We start from the raw sequence: 18,670 nt of genomic DNA, 5'->3' as shown, positions 1-18,670 counted from the left end.
GAACCCTGCCGTGCCTTTTCCTTGCAGCATGGCCTGTTTGTTCCAGTGATACTATATATCATTCAAGAATGTTGTGGAGTTCAGCTAAAGCTAGAACTGCTCTTCTAAAGTTTGAAGGATGAGCTGGGGAACCTCTGGTGTACCCATGAGATAGATGAGTGCAGGTGTCTGTGTGCACCTCACACTCTTAGAAATGTGCATTTTGTCATCTTTATTCTTCAGTCCATGTGTCTGACTGCACTCCAGTGAGTGGCAGAGAGGTCCTCCTCTTACCTTGGATGCTTCCTTGCCTCCCTCCTCACTCCTCTCCTTCTTATGTCCCAGTTGTTTGGATCGGTATCAAACATTTGTCTCTTCGATTACACTTTTACAGAAGTTGGTTGGGACTTTGAGGATTCTGTCTCTTTGGTGGACCCTCTCACTTGCTGATCCACTGAGTGTAGACGCCTGGAGGTCAAGAATTTTCTTGGTGTCACTCATTTCTAAGGTTTTAGCCAAAGTCATTAGTCAGCTTCTGGTCATGAATGTCTGACTTCTTTCAGGCTACTTCACAGTTTGTCTAGGCATCTTGTAGACCCAACATGTTTAGGATAGTGTTTCAATGAACGTGACTCAAAAGACAAAGGATTTATTCTCAACTCACAGTTCAGGGTAGATTCTATCGTGGTGGGAAGCCGTGTTAGAGGCAGCTGGTTGACATTTCGTCTGCATTCGAAGAGTAGATAGTGAATGCTTGCCCCTGCTGGGTACCCTTCTCCATGTTATATAGTTCAGAATCCCGAAGAGAATGCTTCTGCCTACAATCAAGATTGATATTCCCACATCCATTACTGTAAAGACCCTGCAGGCATACCCAGAGGCCCATTCCTCTGGGTTCTGTAAACTCAGCAGTTAACACTAACCATCACAAAACCCACCCCTAAGCAACTTGACACCCACACACATAATTTTTAAGCTATCACCTTCCATCCCTTGCTCCCATAGGCTCATGACTGTGTTATAATGTAAAATGCATTCCATCCACCTTTAACATCCAGTCTTAAGAATTCCAACACTTTAAAAGTCCCAAGCCTTTGAACTATGAGGTCTTATAAATAAAAAGCAAAACAAATTTCTTTATTCCAACATATAATGGTACAGAGTAAGCATTATTCCAGAAGAGAAAAAAACTTAGCATAGCAACAACAAATGATGAGACTAAAACCCAGCAGGGCAAACAGCAAATCCTGCAGCCCCATGCATGGCATCTGAGGCTTTATGATAGAATCGAGCCATTCCAAAGGGCATGGTCTGCCACCTCTACAGCTCTGTCTACAGCACACACAGCCTCTCTCTTGAACTGGCTCCACTCTGTGCCTGCAGCTGTCCTTGACTGATGTCCCACAGTCTTGGCATCTCTGATAGATACCCCAAAGTTTCCGTTGCAACTTGGGCTTTACCTTCATAACATATAGTGGTTCCTGAAGGCTCCCTTGCAGGGACCCGGACCCTGCCACACACACTGCCAGGTCTCATTGCTCTCTGAAATCATGGAACAATCTTCCTTCCATCTTTTATGTATTCTAAACCAGTAGCATGTGAATGGCACTGCCAAGTTGTCATTCACAGCTTGAGATAAAGCCTGGCCCCCATGGTCCACAGGCATGCATATCCGCTTCTGTGTGCTGACCCTTGGGGAACTCTCTTTGGAGGAGTAGGGACCCAACTACTCAGCCATAATCTCAGTTCAAGCTCTCTGTTTTCAGAAAGCTTCTTTTCACATGTTGGAGCCCCTGATGTGTGGGGTTTCTTCTTCAGGAAATCTTTCCTGCTTTCCCATAGCATGGAGTTCCCTCTTCAGTGGTGCTGATCTTGCCAGCATTGCATCTACTTTCTCAGCATTGGTCCAAAGTGTCTATCCTATCTGGAGATTCTCTCCACCAAACAAATTAATTCAGTACCTTTAAATTCATCAGACTCAGGCTCTCAGGATGCAGACAGAATGAAGCCAGATTACCCATAGTCCAGTTCCAGATACTTGTTCTTCTCCTGTCTGAAACCTCATGAGCTGACCATCACTGTCTCATCTTCTAAGCATTCTTGTCTCCTAAAAACTCACCAGAATGGCCCATTAAGCTCAGCTTCCAGTATGCTAGAAATTTTCTAGCATGAGGCACCAAACTTCTCTACATTTTAATTACAAAACCATTCCCTGGGCTTCTGTAGCATCATCCCATGGACAGATCACAGATACAAACCTGCTCCTGGTGCTAATTTCTGTCTTAGATACTTACTGTTGTGACAAAACACTTTTGACTAAAGCAATTCAAAAGAGAAAGAGTTTATTCTGGTTTACAAGTCCAGGGTGATGGTCCATTGTATGACACAATCAAGGCTTTGGGAATTTGAAAGTGGTTGGTTACAATATAATCACAGCAAGAAACAGAAAGCAATGAATGCCTGCAGCTGTTCAGTGAATGCCTGCCTTCCCCATTCTCCTGCCTTCTCCAGGAGCCCCTCTCAGGCGATGTCTCCCACACAATTAAGATGGGTCTTTTCCCATCAGTTAGTGTATCAAGGTAACACCCCACAGGCATGCCTAGCTTCTCATCTCCAAGGTAAGTCTAAATTCTGTCAAGTTGACAATTAACCCTAATTGTCACAGATAAAGTTTAATTTTTTTCCACTCATTGTCTACCAAGAAAACCCCATCTGGAAATGTCTGTCAGTTGTGTGAGTTCAAGACTATTTGAATATCTCACTTTTCCTTGACTTCTGAATCTATTATGCACCCTGTAAACCGCTCTCCACCAGGGCATTTGGTGTTTGCAGCACACAAGATCAGTGGTTTCCTCCAAATATACCCCTCACCTCGGGTGACCACACTCAGGTTAACCTAGAAACCTTCAGCTTGCTTTTAATCACTCCCAAACCTTTTCAGAACCCTCCATTGCCTTAAAAGAGTATATCTATTTGTGGTGTCTATTGTTACATAGCAAGCCCAAATGAGGTGGCATAAAATAAAACCCGTGTATTTTTAGACTTCTGCTGGGAAGACTCAAGATGGTCAAGGTAATTTGCATGTGGAGGCTCAGTCTCTCACTCACCATTTCCCTCATTCACTCCCTCCCTCCCTAGCTCTCTCTCTCTCTCTCTCTCTGTCTCTCTCTCTCTCACTCACTTACCACCCTCTCACTGTGGCTGATACCTGGGACCTCAGCTGGGCTATTGGCTGAAGTGGTGGCTTTTCTGAGTGATTGCTTACTCTTCTTTCTCCTGTAGGGACTGGGTTCTAAGGGTAGCATTCATGAAGGAAGCATCAGAAGTAAGAAACTCATTTCCCAGTGGCCATAAGCTTGGCTGGATTTCGCAGGAGTATCTCGGTGGGAGAAATAGCAAAGTCATATGGTGGGATTTTTTTTTTTTTTTTAATGAAGTCATCTTTAGGAAATCCTGTCAACCACAACATCCAGACTAATTTGTCCAGACTAATTTGAGAGCTCCGGTACAATCTGGTTCATCTTCCTTTTAGCTGGGACAGCAGAGCACCTGTGTGCCAGCAATCACATTGGCACTTCACAGACATTCTTATCCAACCTAACAGTTCTGAGACCAGAGCAGAGTCCAGTTGGTGAGGTCAGACAGTTCCCCCAAGGTCAACAAAATATCTGGGTAAATAGCTTCGACCTTGAACATCTGTACAATGGGGGGAGGGCACATGACAATTATAAGAATTTATTAACAGTGCATTCTGTTAGATAGACTCTGACCTCTCACTGTTATTGACACTATTTGGGATTAGAGCCTGTACCTTGACATCCCTAATAAACCAGGTTCAGCCACCAACCCTCACAGGCCAGTTAAACAGATAGTAGTGAAAAACGAGAAGAAAAAAAAAAAAAAAAAAAAAAAAGATTATCCGTGTGGCCACAGGAGAAAGAAGGGGCTAAAGATGTCCAACGGATTGCTCCTGTACCTGAAGTCCATTCTCTGGCTCCTAACTTAGGTAGAGGGCTATGTAGATAAGCAGTCTTGCCCAAGGTGTCCTTCTCATTATGAACCCATCAATAATGTCTAGACTCTAGTGTCTCCTGCAAGGTGGCCTCACAGATTGTCAGAACTATGTGAGATCTGTTAGGTAGTGAAGGGAAGGGGACTAGAGCACAAATGACTCCTCTAATGGGCACCAGGCGTTAACCTCCTCCCAGCTTTAGATTCCTGGGGGAAATTCCAATTTCTTGAGGTACTTTAACAGTTGGGAAGCCAAGGGAGCAACACAAGTATCTCTAGACTGCCCTTGTTCCTTCCAAGCCAGTTACACTGCTCATCCATTTGCGGTCCAGAGGTCACACCTCATGGAAAGCAAGACTCCAGCTGGCTGATGGGTCAAGTCAGTTTAGTCTGTGGACTACACGGGGCCCCAGTGGGCAAGAAAGCCCACTGGATGGTCTTAAGTGTCAGTCTGTCTTCCTGTCTGCCCCTGCAGATTTCATCCAGGGTGCTTTGCTTGGGAGTTGTTGGGGAGATGTCTCCCTCCTGCCTGGCTGTTAGTGCTCTTAGGACTCTTTGATCATAGCATGTATTTGTTTGATCATAGCTCATTGCAGCCTTGCTTAATACCGCAGTGTGCTTCCTTGGTGTACTTGACTTCTCAATGACTTGGGACTTACTGAGTTTGCCCATATTGAACCTACTGCTACTTGGTTGGGATTGCCAGCCTTGCTTATGCTATTTTCTCTGCAGGATAAATGCCCTTTGCTCGTCTTTCTCCCAGATGCCCATTTTTCCTTCGGGATTAAGCTTTAGTTCTTCCATACCTCCTCTCCTCTGACTCTGTACACTGCCCTCAAATGGGTTCACCTTATTCTGTGTGTGATTCTTTTGTCTAGTGATGTGAAACTCTCACTAGTATAGAGACTCCAGCTGGATGTCACTCTTCCTGTAGCCCTTGGCCTCTTTATAACTGAGTGTCAGGGATACATCCTTCAAGGAGCGTGTGCAGCATCTAGTAGTATATGGTTGCCAGTGCCTGTCTGGGGCAGAGATATTAGGGTGGAAGGAAGGTACAGAGATGTTAGTATGAGACCATATAGGCTGAACACTGTTATTCCTTTGTCGTTGTGTATGAAGTGAAGGAATTGCTGTTGTGGAACACAAAACCATTTTCATCAGAGCAGCTGTGCAAGTGACCCCTCTCCCCCCGTCAGAACTGGCAACTGTTGATGTACGTGTGAGAGGGTTGTTAGACCCTCACCTGGGGCAGGACTCTCACTTGAACTTTTCCTGTCTCCACCATCCTACCGTCTCTAAGCTCACTCTAATGCTCCCCAAAGCACTGAATAGCACACTGTTCTCTGAAACCCATCTGTAAGGTTTGTCTTTCTGCTAGAAGGATGTAATACTGTATTGATGTGGTTTGCTTCTTTTTGGTGAAACCTAGCCAAAGGCCCTTCCTTAAGGAGCAGCCATTTGTCCACCTGTGCTGTGTGGCTGTGCCAGGCAGGTGGTGCCGTTCCTCTGTCCTTGATCATGATCCCCATCCTTGAAAGTAGGTTTCTATGTATTCAAATTGCATAACATTGGTGCTGGAAGCTGATTTAAAAAGAATCAACATGTTGTATATTACCCTTCAATTGCTGTAACAAATACCCGAGGCAGCTAATTTTATAGACTAAAGGATTATTTAACAGACAAACTTGATTTGAGCCCATAACAGCTGGCTTCTGGTGAGCACGTCAGCACGTGTGGATAGCATTGAAGGGAGTTGCACCACTGAGCATGTGATGATGTTTTGAACAAGGAGTGTAAGAGCTGCCAAAGGAGTCACAAGGAAATGCCTCATGTCCCCAGTGACCCAAGAACCTTTGGCTTTGCCTACTTCCCAGAAGTTCCCTTGCCTCCATAAGGTGTATGCTCCTGCCTTCCACCCTATGGACCAGACTTTAGTCCTAAGGGACCCTCAGGGATCCCCAGACCACAGCACCTTCTTGGGTGCCAGAGATGGTCATTGACTGGCATCTCTTTGTATCATTCAAAATGTGCTTCTTATTTGTTCTTTCATTTGTTGTCTTGATTACAGACTGCTCTCAAATTTGCTCTGTAGCCAAGGCTAGCCTTGGACTTGGGATCTTTCTGCCTCAGGTTCCAGAGAGCTGGGATTACAGGTGTTCCCCCCCCCCCTTCTGAAAAATAACCTTTCTGGTGTTGTGATAAATAGCCATTAAACTTTTCTCCTTCCTGAACTTCCTTCTGGAGCACGTCATAGATGTGTCCGTGGTTTTTGTCAGTCTTTCCCCCAGGGAAAGGGAGATTAGGAGAGCTAAATACAGGGGCAGAGTGTGGGCGTGGAGCAGAGCTTCCTCAACGTGGCCATGCCACAGTGAAGGTACCTGCCGATGCTTGCTCGACACCAGTTTTGCCTTTACTAGAGTGTGTTACATAATGAAAATGGAGGCTGGTATTTCAAGGAGGACGCCAGAGGGCCCTGCTAAACATGTTGTCACTAAGTGAAACCTCCAGTGCAGGAAATGGGTTATAGCTAATGAAGTTGTTAACCAAAGGGATCCTGTGGAAATCCCTAAACTATATATTGATGGCTCTCCACAAGCTGATGGAAAGGCCCTATTGTTGAAGACAACCCCTACATAACTCACTGAACACAGAGAAGTCGATCTGGTGCCTGCATAGAACCTTCACCTTTCTGACTAGTGTTCATGGTACTGGAAGGTGCCCTGCATGCTACCAAAGAAGGAAGGCAAATGCTGACCCAGCTGCAAACCCGTCTGTCTACAGCGGAGACCTGCCTGCAGGATGTATACACTGATGAAATAGTGGTACAAAGCTTGGAGTAACCGACCAGTACCTGACTGGATTTAAGGCCCACTCTGTGAGATGGAATCCTTGCCCAACACTGCCCGGGTGGCCAAGGCACTGAGACTACATAAGCTGTGGACCTAGGAGAAAACCAAATACTACTGTTCTGCTAAAGGGATGAAGCAATAAAATGACTCCTAAGAACATTCTGTTATACACTCAGATCCATGCCCTGCTCAGACATCATCAGTGAGTTTCCTGCATGTGTACACATGTATATATATGTATGTATGTATGTATGTATGTATGTATATATATATATATATATATATATGTATCTAAAATCAGTGCTCTGGATTGCTGAGCCATGTCTCCAGCCCATCTTAACTTGTTTTAAAAAAAAAAAATAAATAAAAGGCCAACAATTAAAACACTTACAGTAGCTGGAGGCTGAGAAAGGAGAATCTGTCTGCACAAGTCCAAGACCATCCTTAGCTACACAGTAGATACAAACCTGCCATAAGAAAAGCCCATATGGGCCGGGCATTGGTGACGCACAGCTTTAATACCAGCACTTGAGAAGCAGAGGCAGGCAGATCTTTGTGAGTTCGAAGCCTGCCTGGTTTACAGAACGAGTTCCAGGACAGGCTCCAAAGCTACAGAGAAACTGTCTAGAAAAAAAAAAAAAAAAAGAAAAGAAAGAAAAGAAAAGCCCATGTGTTATGGTTTTCCCTTCAAGTGTGGGAGGGGGGAGAGGGGGTTGTTCTAGACAAGGTTTGTCTATGTAAGTCTGTGTAACAGTCCTGGCTGTCCTGGAACTCACTTTGTAGACCAGGTTGGCCTTGAACTCACTGAGATCCACCTGCTTCTACTTCTCCAGTGCTGGGATTAAAGGCATGCACCACTACCGCCCAGCCTTGTCCCTTTTAAAAAAGAAAGTAGCAAAAGCATCTGGGGCTGGTTTTGTGGTTCAGTGGCTGAAAGCATAAACTGCTCTTGCAGGAGGATCGAGTTCAGGCACCAGTACTCACAACCAGCTGTAACTCCAGTTCTAGGGGATCTGATTCTGGCCTTCATGGACATCCATGCACAGTGTACATACCCCCCACATACATACATACATACATACATACATACATACACACACACACACACACACACACACACACACACACACAATTAAAGATAATTTACAAAACCAGGATCAACTTAATTAGTAATTGTTTTTCTGTAACAACATTTCTTGGGGCATTCCCTGCAAGGGTATGTGTATATGTACCTACTCTATTTTTAACAGTTGTGTGTTTCTGTATGTTATAGCCAGGCTCTCACTTATTTATCATCTGCTGGCAGATACTTAGTGTGCAGTAGCTATTCTTGTGAAATAGCTTTTAACTCATGAGTAAGGTGCTTTCAATGGCCTTTACTTTTGGTCCACAGTTAGAGATGATATTTATATTTGGAAATAATGAACTTTTTTCTTTAGAAATACTCTATTTTCTTGCAAATTCTGATGACTTTTCTATAGATGGATTTGGTGGTGCCTTCTGTAGGGAATTTCTGTGCAGCCACCATAGGCCTGCCTTTTCATTAAGAACTGTGGCTGAAGAGTGAAAAACCAGGAGAGCATGGAGACAGAGAAGTAGCTCTTGATTCTTGCTTCTCTCTTCATTCTGCCACAAAATGTGAGGTTCTACATCCTAGTCCACACTAGCCATTAAGACAACACATTCACACTTCAAAAAGTACACTGCAGCTCATACATGATCCTGGCACCAGCCAACCTAGTGTACCTAGTAGCTTTGAGGAGCTCCAAACCAGTGAAAGACCCTGTCTCAAGGCTGCTGCCATCTTGGGGAACAGTACCCGATGTTGTCCTCTGGCGTCTGTAGGCACTTTGCCATAGCTGTATGTGCATGGGGGAAATGAGCTCCTCACTTTGCTGGTCTTTCTTTTTGTATTCTGTACTTCTCTGTTCCTCCTCTCTCAGCTTGAATCAACAGCGTTTTCCTTGGAGGCTGTTGCCTAAGTTGAAGCCACGGGGAAGCATGTGGCTGTGACCAACCACTGTTTGGAGACACTGGCACCAGAAAGACGGGAGAAGGAATGGACCACATCCCTTCTCCAGCATCTTCCAAATGAGTGTGGATGGAATATGGGCTCAGTGGAAGTGGTGCCCCTGTACACTGATGGGCCTTCCAGGGTTTTATATGGTCTCAGTGGGTAGGAAGGGAAAGACCATGCTACACCTTCCTTTCCAGGCGGTTTTGAACTTATGACCCTCCTGCCTCATGAGTTTTAGTATAAGAATCCTAGATCACTATGCCTGGCTTATTTCTTTCTATGTAATTTAATATTTACATTAAAAAAAAACAAAACAAAAACAAAACAAAAAAACCGAAAGAGCAGCACAGGCCCTTAGTCCCAGCAGTAGGGAGGCAGAGACAGGTATGAGTTCAAGGACAGCCAGGGCTACACAGAGAAACCATGTCTGGAGAAACCAAACCAAACCAAACAAAAGATACCTAAATCATTTAGAGCCATCAGACTATCAGGATGTCTTAAGAAAGACCTCTAAATTAAAAAAAATAATAATAATAAGGGAGGGGCTGGTGAGATAAATGCATGTGACTTTAATTCATGGAAACAGACGTGGCACTGTCTAGATAGGAAGATGGGCAGTGTGTTACTATCTTATGAAAAAGCAAGGTAGGAATGGCAGACAAGGTAAGAGACCCGAGTCTGTATTTCCCCGACACTGAGGACACACAGCAACAAGCCGGAGATTTTTATGAGGTTCTAATTTTGAATTACGAATAAACCACCTTTCAGAAATAAATTTTTAAATGAAATTTGATATGGCACAAAATCTGATTTTGTTTGAGCGTAGAGATAGAATCGCTTGCAAGCATGTTTGTCTATTTTGAGAGAATGGTTGTAGGAAGATTGTGGTTGTTTATCCTGTGACTACTTTAGTAGGAAACTGGAAATGTAAATCTGTATTTAAATTGTAGTTTCTTTAGCTTGTTATAGTTCCTGGATTTTTTTTTTCCCCGCCCAAGGTAATTGGAAACCTTGAAACACAGAGCCTCCTGTCCACTGTAGGAATATTCTGTGAGTGGTTTGATAAATGCAGTTGGACAGTGAACTTGATTTACAATTCTATGTTTGATTTTGTTATTTGCTGAAGTTGGAGTGTATGGAGAATATGTTCTAGACTGATCTTGTCTTTACAGAAGCAGAAAAATTCAGATCCGGAACATCCCGCCTCACCTGCAGTGGGAGGTAAGCTGGGTACCTAGGCACCTCTAGCTTGGCTTCTTTTTACACTAGGAATTCGAGGCTTTGAGACTTGCCCCCGAAACTCTGGGTCCTGTCCTTCCTTTCCAGTGCCAGGACATACAACGTGAGTTAGAGATTGTGTTTGTCCCTCTCTGGCAAATTATGCTCTGGCCGCTCACTGTCTTCTCCATTAGGTGCCAGGCCACAAGCCCCGGCACACAACCAGGAGACAGTGTGCACCCTTTTGTGATAACCATCACATGATCTGATGAAAGATTTTCATCATTTCACATTCCGATTTGCTGAGGACCCAGTGGCCCACCACTGTTAAAAACAAATGGCCCTAACTTCCAAGTTCAATTTTAGTAGTCATACTGAGTGGCTTACCCATAACCCTGGATCCAATACATCTGGTCTCCCCGCGTGGGCACACACACACACACACACACACACACACACACACACACACACACACACACACACAGCATAGTGGCATGTGACTTTAATTCTAGAGCTTGGGAAACTGAGGCAGGTAAATCTCTTGAGTTTGAGGCTAGCCTAGTCTACATAGGGATTTCCTAGACAGCCAGACCATGTCTCAAAAATAAATCTTTAAAAAGAACAAACTTTTTAAAAAAGATTTATTATTTTTTATGTGTATGTATGTGGGTCTGTGTACACCACTTGTGCTCAGAGCACATGAGGTCAGAAAAGGTCATTGGATCCCCTGAAACTGGAGTTGTAGACAGTTGTGAACTGTTATGTAAGTGCTGGGAATGAACTCAGATCCTCTGCAAAGAACAGTATATATTTTTACTGTCATCTCTCTCTCCCCATGGACAAATTTTTTACTATGGAAACTTTGAAGTGTACAAGTGTATTACTTGAATACATAAGGAGGTCCCTGATGGAAAGCTGAAGGAAGAACTGTTAAGTCCCCTACAGGAAAATGGGCTTTTCCTTCACTGTGCTTTTCAATTCAACAGCATGGTTTGTGTCATCCTAGGAGTATGACTGTTCATTTACCAAGACTCTGAAATTATGTGGTGTCATCCAACTGGATAAGTTGTTAGGAACCATTCGAGGGGGGGGGGGGTCCTGAGTAGTCAGACTTGTTGAGTTCTTGTGGAAGATCTGAAATGCCAACTTATTTACATTATTCCTATGTCCTTGTTTTAGTGTGTATCAGTTGCAGAAAGAAATCATGTCTTTTTTATGATCTTTTCTTCCTGTTCCCTTGCAGGTATTGGATGGACTGTTGGCTGAATGTGGGACAGTGGAAAATGTGGAACAAGGTAATGAGTGAGGCAGTTTAGCTCACTGAACTTTGGAGAGGGCATTGTCTGTTATTTCTTAGGTTAGGGTCATCAGTGAGCAGTAGCCCCAATGTCTTTGACACGTGCTTTCTGTTCTTTCTGTCTATATACCTGCCTGCCAGAGGCATCTGTGTCTATCTGTCATCTCTGTATATCTATATAGTTCAGTTGTTAAAGGAATGTTCTTTCAGGGTCTCTTTGTGTAGCCCTGTTTGGCCTGCAACTCACTCTGTAGACCAGGCTGGCCTCGAACTCATAGAAGCTCACCTGCTTCTGCCTCTGAGTGCTAGGATGAGAGGTGTGGCCACCCCACCAAGCACTCAGGCTTTCTAACACCTGCAGTGAGCATGAGCGCTGGACAAGCACAGTTGGGCAAGTTTAATTCATCTGAGAACAGTTGAGTTTACACTGCGGTTACCTAAATAACTCCACCACACTAGGAGGTGAGGACACAACAAAAAAGGGTTATTTACTACAAGGTAGCATTTTCCCACCAAGATTCCTGGGACATGCATGAAAGTGTGATTCCTGGGGTTCACCACAAACCTGCAGAGACTCAGGGTGGAGGGAGTGGCTCATGGTTGAATCAAGAATTTCTGAGTGGTTTTATGTGCACTCATATCTGAGGCTCACCATAGGAACAGCACTGCATATGCTACTCATTTTTGTTGGCCAGTGCCTGAAGTACTGGTTTTTAAGGAGAACCAAAAAGGCCCCCAAAGTTGATGTCCTATGTAGTTCTGTAGGAGTCCAGAAAGGTAGATTCCCAAGACCCTGACAAATGAAGACACTAAAGTATAGTAAAGATGAGTTTTACATTGAGAACCCTTGGGACAGTCGCTCAGCCTCACCAACTGAACTGCACTAATTCTGTCTCCAAGTGTGTAAAATGAGCATAATTTGTACCCTTCATACAGCATCGAATGCTCACATCACTCAGTGAGAACCTGTTGATGTATTTTGTAGACAATTGCAAAGGATCATAAAGTCCTCAGGAAACAATCATATAGAATCCGATTTCTCCCAGATGGTCCGATCTGTCAGTGTAATTAGCATAATTGTTGTGAACCAACAGTTATTAGGGTGTGCTCCCTTCCACGATTATTAAGAACATGACACCATTTCTCGAGGCTGCCTGAGTTGAAAGGGAAGCACTCAGAAGATAAGCTTTCTATGAAGTCTGTTTTCCGTTTTCACTTCCTTATGGTTGACAGGATGATATTCTGGTAGCAAGATGGCTTTACAGATGTGAACTTGAAAACAATTTTAAAAACAGTGCTGATCTGGGTGTGGTGGCACATGCCTGAAATCCCAGGTTTGGAGTGTTGGAGACAACTAACATCATGAAATTGAATCAGGATGGTACTACCTGAAAAGGAGGTGTTCAAGGGCAACACACAGCCCTTCAGCACCTGAACAGTGGAGACGGCCCAGCTTCCAGTGCCTCAGGACACAGAGCAAGCTATTGAGCTCTTCTTTGTCCTATTTCATGGGTGATTTCTATCCAGCAGAGCCCCTCAATACGGTCTTAGGAACATGGCTTCAATGACCAGTGAAATAAATTATTTAAATGGAGCTCAGCTTACTCCAGAATCAAGGACCACAAAACTTTCAGAAGACAAGCATCTTTGAAGAACAAAGAAGTACTTATAAAATAAGTGAAATGCAGGGCAACATGTTATATGTGCAACTGATTACAGAGTGTAACATGATTTACAGGTTCTATAAAGATAGTAAACAGATATACATGACTACAGTTAGGATAATACGGTGTTTTGTTTATTTTCCTCTGAAGTTAGCTTTCCATGGGCCAGGGGTGATATCTATTTTAAAATGATGATGTAGTTTTCACTTCTTCCCTAGTCAATACAGATACAGAAACTGCTGTTGTCAACGTCACCTATTCAACAAGAGAAGAAGCGAAGATGTAAGTGGTTTGGGTTTATTTCCTTGCAGGTTTATTTGGGTTTGTCTTTGGTGTCCTTTGAGGCCTGCTTCGGGAAACCTTCCTGAGAAACAGGTTCCAGCCAGTCCACATCCTCTTTGACATGCTAGGACAACTCCAGGGTACCCATGGCCTCTTGGACTTGCCTGTACAACAACTCCAAGGTGTTCTTGCTACTTTGGGCATGTCTGTGTAGAGCCAGGGAGTTCAAACTGGCGTATTGAGTGGTTGTGCATGAACTCTGTCTGAAACAGTGTTGAACCTTAGCATCAGCAGAAAGACAAGAGCCATGGCAGGAAGAGCTGGATACCAGCCTTAGGATACTGTGCCCATAGACTCATTTGACAAGCTTTTACCAGAGCATGCTCCATTCTCCACAAGAAAACACACAGCCTCCTGTGCACACTCACTGAATGGAGACTAAAGCAACAGTTTTCCTGTGTATAATATCTTACAAAGTGTCCACCTCAAGGACAATAGCAGGCTTGATTATCTGGGAGTGTTCCTCCCATGTGCCTGGCTTGGACTCCTTACCTACTCCATTCCTTACTCTATTGCTTCAGTAATGATTAGAGTTTACTATTAACAGACATGGGATTACCTTTTTAAGCAATCACATGCAAAAAAAACAGTCTTTCTTTTTCTTTAATCTTTTGGGCTTTTTTGAGGTGGGGAAGGGTTATAGCCCTGTACCACCATGCCTAGCTAAGAGGTTTCTTTTGGTAGGAGTCCTTGAAGTACCTCGTAAGCCAGTGTAATGTAGAGGTGTAGCCGGTGGTCATACTTGATGGCTGTGTATAGCCACTGTGTACCCATTCCCAAGGGAATGACCTCACTGCTGTTGCAGTTTCCATACGAAGACACAGGTTTAGCCATTTTCATACAGCAGTCTCAGATTAATTGTTCATTGCTAAAATACCGGCTCATTAGCTCCGCCACCTCCGGCCATCATAGCCATAGCCCAGCCACTTGGGTAGCATCTACACATTACTCTTGCCTTCCTTGAATTCAGAAGGTCTTGTCTTATAATGAAGCCACAAACTCTCAATGTTACCCCAGTAGGATTTCTGCAGAAACATGTAAAGACATTGTCTCATTTCATGTACAGTTTTTAAAATAATGAAAGTTAAGTTTTGTTGTTTATAATAGTTATTTTTAGATAAGTCTGTAACTTTGAGGATTGAGGGCTAAATACACCCTAACTGATATAGAGTAGTAAATATTGAAACATTACCAGAAGGACACTAAGCCATCTCATCTCCAGGAGTTTGCCCCAGAGGAGAGGCTACACCTTTAGAGGTACCCATGACAACCTGTGATTTTCAAGAGATGGGGCACAATTTACAAACTAAAGGGAGGCTCAGTAGCAAAAGTAACAGTGAACCAGAAGGCTGGTTGGTCTCATTTTAAAGTTGTGTCAAGTGGAGTGGGCAATGAGTTATATAAAAATATTTGATAATTAAGAGTGTTAACTGATTTTTAAGGTTTAAAAATAATATGTCCACTTTAATACATTTTTGTAAATAGTATATAATAAAGACAGGGACACTATAGTATGAATATAGTTTCCTTAATTTTTGCTTATGAGTTTCAGAATCTCAAATATATTTAAATTTTGTGGTATGATTATAATAATCATGAAGATATGTTATGATTTAAAAAAAGTAATAATATTGGACCCGTATCTATAGTTTTTGGTGATGGAAAGAAATGGAAACAGAAGAATATGTGTAAGTCACCTAGATTTAGACACCAAGAAGCTTGTTTAATCATTGACTGAGACTCTAGGGCCAAGATGGGGTTTGTCTCGTTCACCCCTATATTCTTGATGCTCACCCCTGTATCCCTGCTGGGTTTCAGAGCCATTGAGAAGCTAAGTGGGCATCAGTTTGAGAACTACTCTTTCAAGATTTCCTATATCCCTGACGAAGAGGTGAACTCCCCTTCACCTCCTCATCGAGCCCAGCATGGGGACCACTCTTCCCGGGAACAAGGCCACAGCACTGGGAGCTCTTCTCAGGCCAGACAGATTGACTTCCCTCTGCGCATCCTGGTCCCCACCCAGTTTGTTGGTGCCATCATTGGAAAGGAAGGCTTGACCATAAAGAACATCACTAAACAGACCCAGTCCCGGTAGGTGCCTCCAGCGTTTCCCTTGCTTGCTTCTGAGAGGTAGCCTGCATCCTGTCTCCATCCTCGGGTCACTTGTTGCTGTAGTGGGAAGCTGTGCCTCATGGAACAGTGCTTTTCTCCATAGATGATGAGCAGACTCACCTCAGGTGGGGGCTGTGATGGGTGTTCATGCTAATGACGTAATCCTCATCCCCGGAAAAGCTAAATCCATAAAAAGATAACCCCTTCTGCTAGCATTTTATGAGCACATCTAGTGCCACAGTGACTGGTAGGGGCTGTGTGGTCATAGAATGCTTCCAGTCTGGGCTCTTACCGCCGGCTGAGTCAGCCTTGGAGTAGCCACTCTGTAGACCATCTAGGTTGTCTCCTATAGTAGTTGTGGGTCACTGCTACATCAAACAAGAAGCTATCTGGCTTTGTGTCTGATTTTTCTGTTTAAGAAGACTGAACTGGAGGTAGCAGTCAGTTGACAAAATGATTCATTCAATTGTTGACTTTTTTATATGTCTATAAGACCCCGGCACACTGTAATGAAGATATAGGACTTGAAAACAGTGACACATGTTCAGGTTTTTATAAAAATATCTCACCTCTTTGAGTATTGGTTGCTTCTGTGAAAAAGGAAGCCACTGTATTTTACCAGGATCGTTGTGAGAATGCAAACAATTGGGCACATCAAATGAACTCACATTTGCAAAGCACCAAATTGCCAGCAGATACTCTTACCCAAGCTGGCGTGTCTTATTCCAGTCACTGAGTGAATGTCCTGTAGCCTGCAGAGGAGCCCCTAAGCTTGATCACTATAAAGAAAGTTATTTCTCTCTGTTCTGATTCCAGACACTGTGTAAGGTGGCTCAAGTTTCAATGAAGTGAATGAAATTAGTTCTCAAAATATGTGCTTGGGTTTGAGGAGGAGGTTCTTTCTAACAGCGGAAGTGAGAGGGGCTCAGTTATGTGATTCCAGAAATAAACAAAACAAGCAGGACCCCCACCACCACTACCAAAGAAGTTCAAAGAGTCTTCAGTCTTAAGCAGTTAGTTTTAAGAGCCTAGAAGAAGGCAGACTGCCACCAGAAAGGAAACCAAGACCGTAGGATGGCAGAGAGGCACACCTCTGCCCCTCTGTCCACGCTCAGATACATAAAGCTTGCCTGAATTTGGTGTTGAATTGGATGGATATATGGCTTTTAAAAGCTGTTATCAGTGCAGAGGTTGGAACTGCTCCATTATGCTACCCCCTTCTCACTTTATTCTTCACAACTACGGATATTTGAAAAGCTTCGCAAAAAATCTTCATTAACCAAACTGGCTTTCTTACCAAGTTGTCTGGAGCCTTGGTGATGCAGCATGCCTGTCAGAATGGCCCCCTTCTTTAAAAAAAAAAAAAAAAAAAAAAAAAAAAAAAAGAATGGCCCCCTTCTGACCAGAGTTGCAAAGGATCAGTTGCAAGTGTACTGATAGCATTTCCTCTGTTCTCATGGTATTGGCCAGGCCTGTTTTCCTGCGTCTGAGGCCCTATTGGATGATGCTATGCTATAGCCCCTGATTCTTTTCCTATAGGGTAGACATCCACAGAAAGGAGAACTCTGGGGCTGCAGAGAAGCCTGTCACCATCCATGCCACCCCAGAAGGGACATCTGAAGCATGCCGCATGATTCTTGAAATTATGCAGAAAGAGGCTGAAGAGACCAAACTGTAAGTTTGTGCAATGCTCAGACCACCCAGTGCTGTAGGATTAAGAAATAAGTTAGAAGTTCCACAAGAGGGCTAGAGAGATGGCTCAGCGGTTAAGAGCATTGGCTGCACTTCCAGAGGTCCTGAGTTCAATTCCCAGAAACCACATGGTGGCCCACAACCACCTATAATGAGATTTGGTGCCCTCTTCTGGTGTGCAGGCATGCATGCCAGCAGAATACTGAATATACATGATAAATAAGTTTAAAAAAAAAAAGAAAAAGAAAAAGAAGAAGTTCCACAAGAACACAGCATATAGAATCAACTGTCCAGGACTCATGGGGGCTCACATAGATCAGGGAGCTTGTAGGGGTCTGACCTATGTCCTCTGCATATATGATATGGTTTGGTGTTCTTGCAGGATTCCTAACAATGGGAGTGAGGATGGTTCCTGAGTTTTTTGCTTACTAATGGGACCCTTTTCCTCTTCCTGGGTTGCCTCGTCCAGCCTTGATGTGACAGTATGTGCCTGGTCTCATCGTATCGTATTATGCTTTGTTTGGTGGATGTCCCTGGGAGGCCTGCTCTTTTCTGAGAGAAGACAGAGGGATGGTAGATCTGGGGAGAGGAGAGGTTGGGGAAACTGTGGTCAGGATGTAACATATGAGAGAATTTTAAAAAAAGGATGTGTTTAAAAGCTCTAAGTGTGTTACTCAATAAAGGTAGAGCGGTTCTCTAGAGGAATAGAACTGGTAGAATGAATTTATGTGTGTGTGTATTCATATACATCAATAATGTATATATTATATGAACATATATGAATATATTATGTGTACATATAAATGAGTATATGTGTATGGAGAGAGAAAGGGAGGAAGAGAATTTATTAGAATGGCTTACAGACTGTGGTCTGTGTGGTCTGTGTGGTCCAACAATGGCTGTCTACCAACAAGAAATCCAAGAGTCCAGCATTTGTTCAGTCCATGTGACTGCATGTCTCAGATGGTCTTCAGTATATGGAACCCTGAAAAAGCAGGCTTTAATGCCAGTGAAGGAATGGACGACTTGCCAGTGAGAGCCAGGGCAAGCAGGTGAAAAGCAACAGCTTCCATCTCCCATGTCCTTTATATAGGCTGCCATCAGAAGGTGGATCTTCCCACTGCATATAATTAAAAATAGTGGGTGGTAGTGATGCACACCTTGGATCCCAACAGCAGAGGCAGCAGCTGGTGGAACTCTTGAGTTCAAGGTCATCCTGGTCTACAGGGAGTCCCAGGACAACCAGGAATTCACAGATAAACCCCTGGCCATTAAAAAAAAAAAAAAAAAAAAAAAGGGAAGAAAAAGAAAGATATCTCATAAGTGGACACAGTAACAGCTTGGGTTTTACTTAAATTTATTTAATTATATTTATCTGTAGTTTTTAAAAAAACATTGTCAGTCTTCGAAGTTTGCCTGCAAGCAGTGTGGCAGCCTCCTAGAGGAGCAGGGGGTGGGTTGAATACTAAACTCATTTGGCAAGTGGTAG

The 18,670-nt window shown here is 43.5% G+C and overlaps 1 protein-coding gene across 2 annotated transcripts in view; it reads left to right on the top strand.

Annotated features, from left to right (window-relative positions):
* The window catches only part of Igf2bp2 (insulin like growth factor 2 mRNA binding protein 2), a 105,015-nt gene that overhangs the window by 63,358 nt on the left and 22,987 nt on the right, over positions 1 to 18,670 (top strand). For both annotated transcript variants that reach the window (XM_051191201.1, XM_051191200.1), the window contains exons 3-7: positions 10,029 to 10,077; positions 11,318 to 11,369; positions 13,254 to 13,317; positions 15,196 to 15,468; positions 17,029 to 17,163. In XM_051191201.1, coding sequence (XP_051047158.1) covers positions 10,029 to 10,077; positions 11,318 to 11,369; positions 13,254 to 13,317; positions 15,196 to 15,468; positions 17,029 to 17,163 — 573 coding nt within the window. The remainder of the gene's footprint in view (positions 1 to 10,028; positions 10,078 to 11,317; positions 11,370 to 13,253; positions 13,318 to 15,195; positions 15,469 to 17,028; positions 17,164 to 18,670) is intronic.

This window comes from Phodopus roborovskii, unplaced genomic scaffold, assembly GCF_943737965.1.
Source record: "Phodopus roborovskii unplaced genomic scaffold, PHOROB, whole genome shotgun sequence".
Taxonomy (NCBI): Eukaryota; Metazoa; Chordata; class Mammalia; order Rodentia; family Cricetidae; genus Phodopus; species Phodopus roborovskii.
This window is presented reverse-complemented; position numbering and strand designations above follow the sequence as displayed.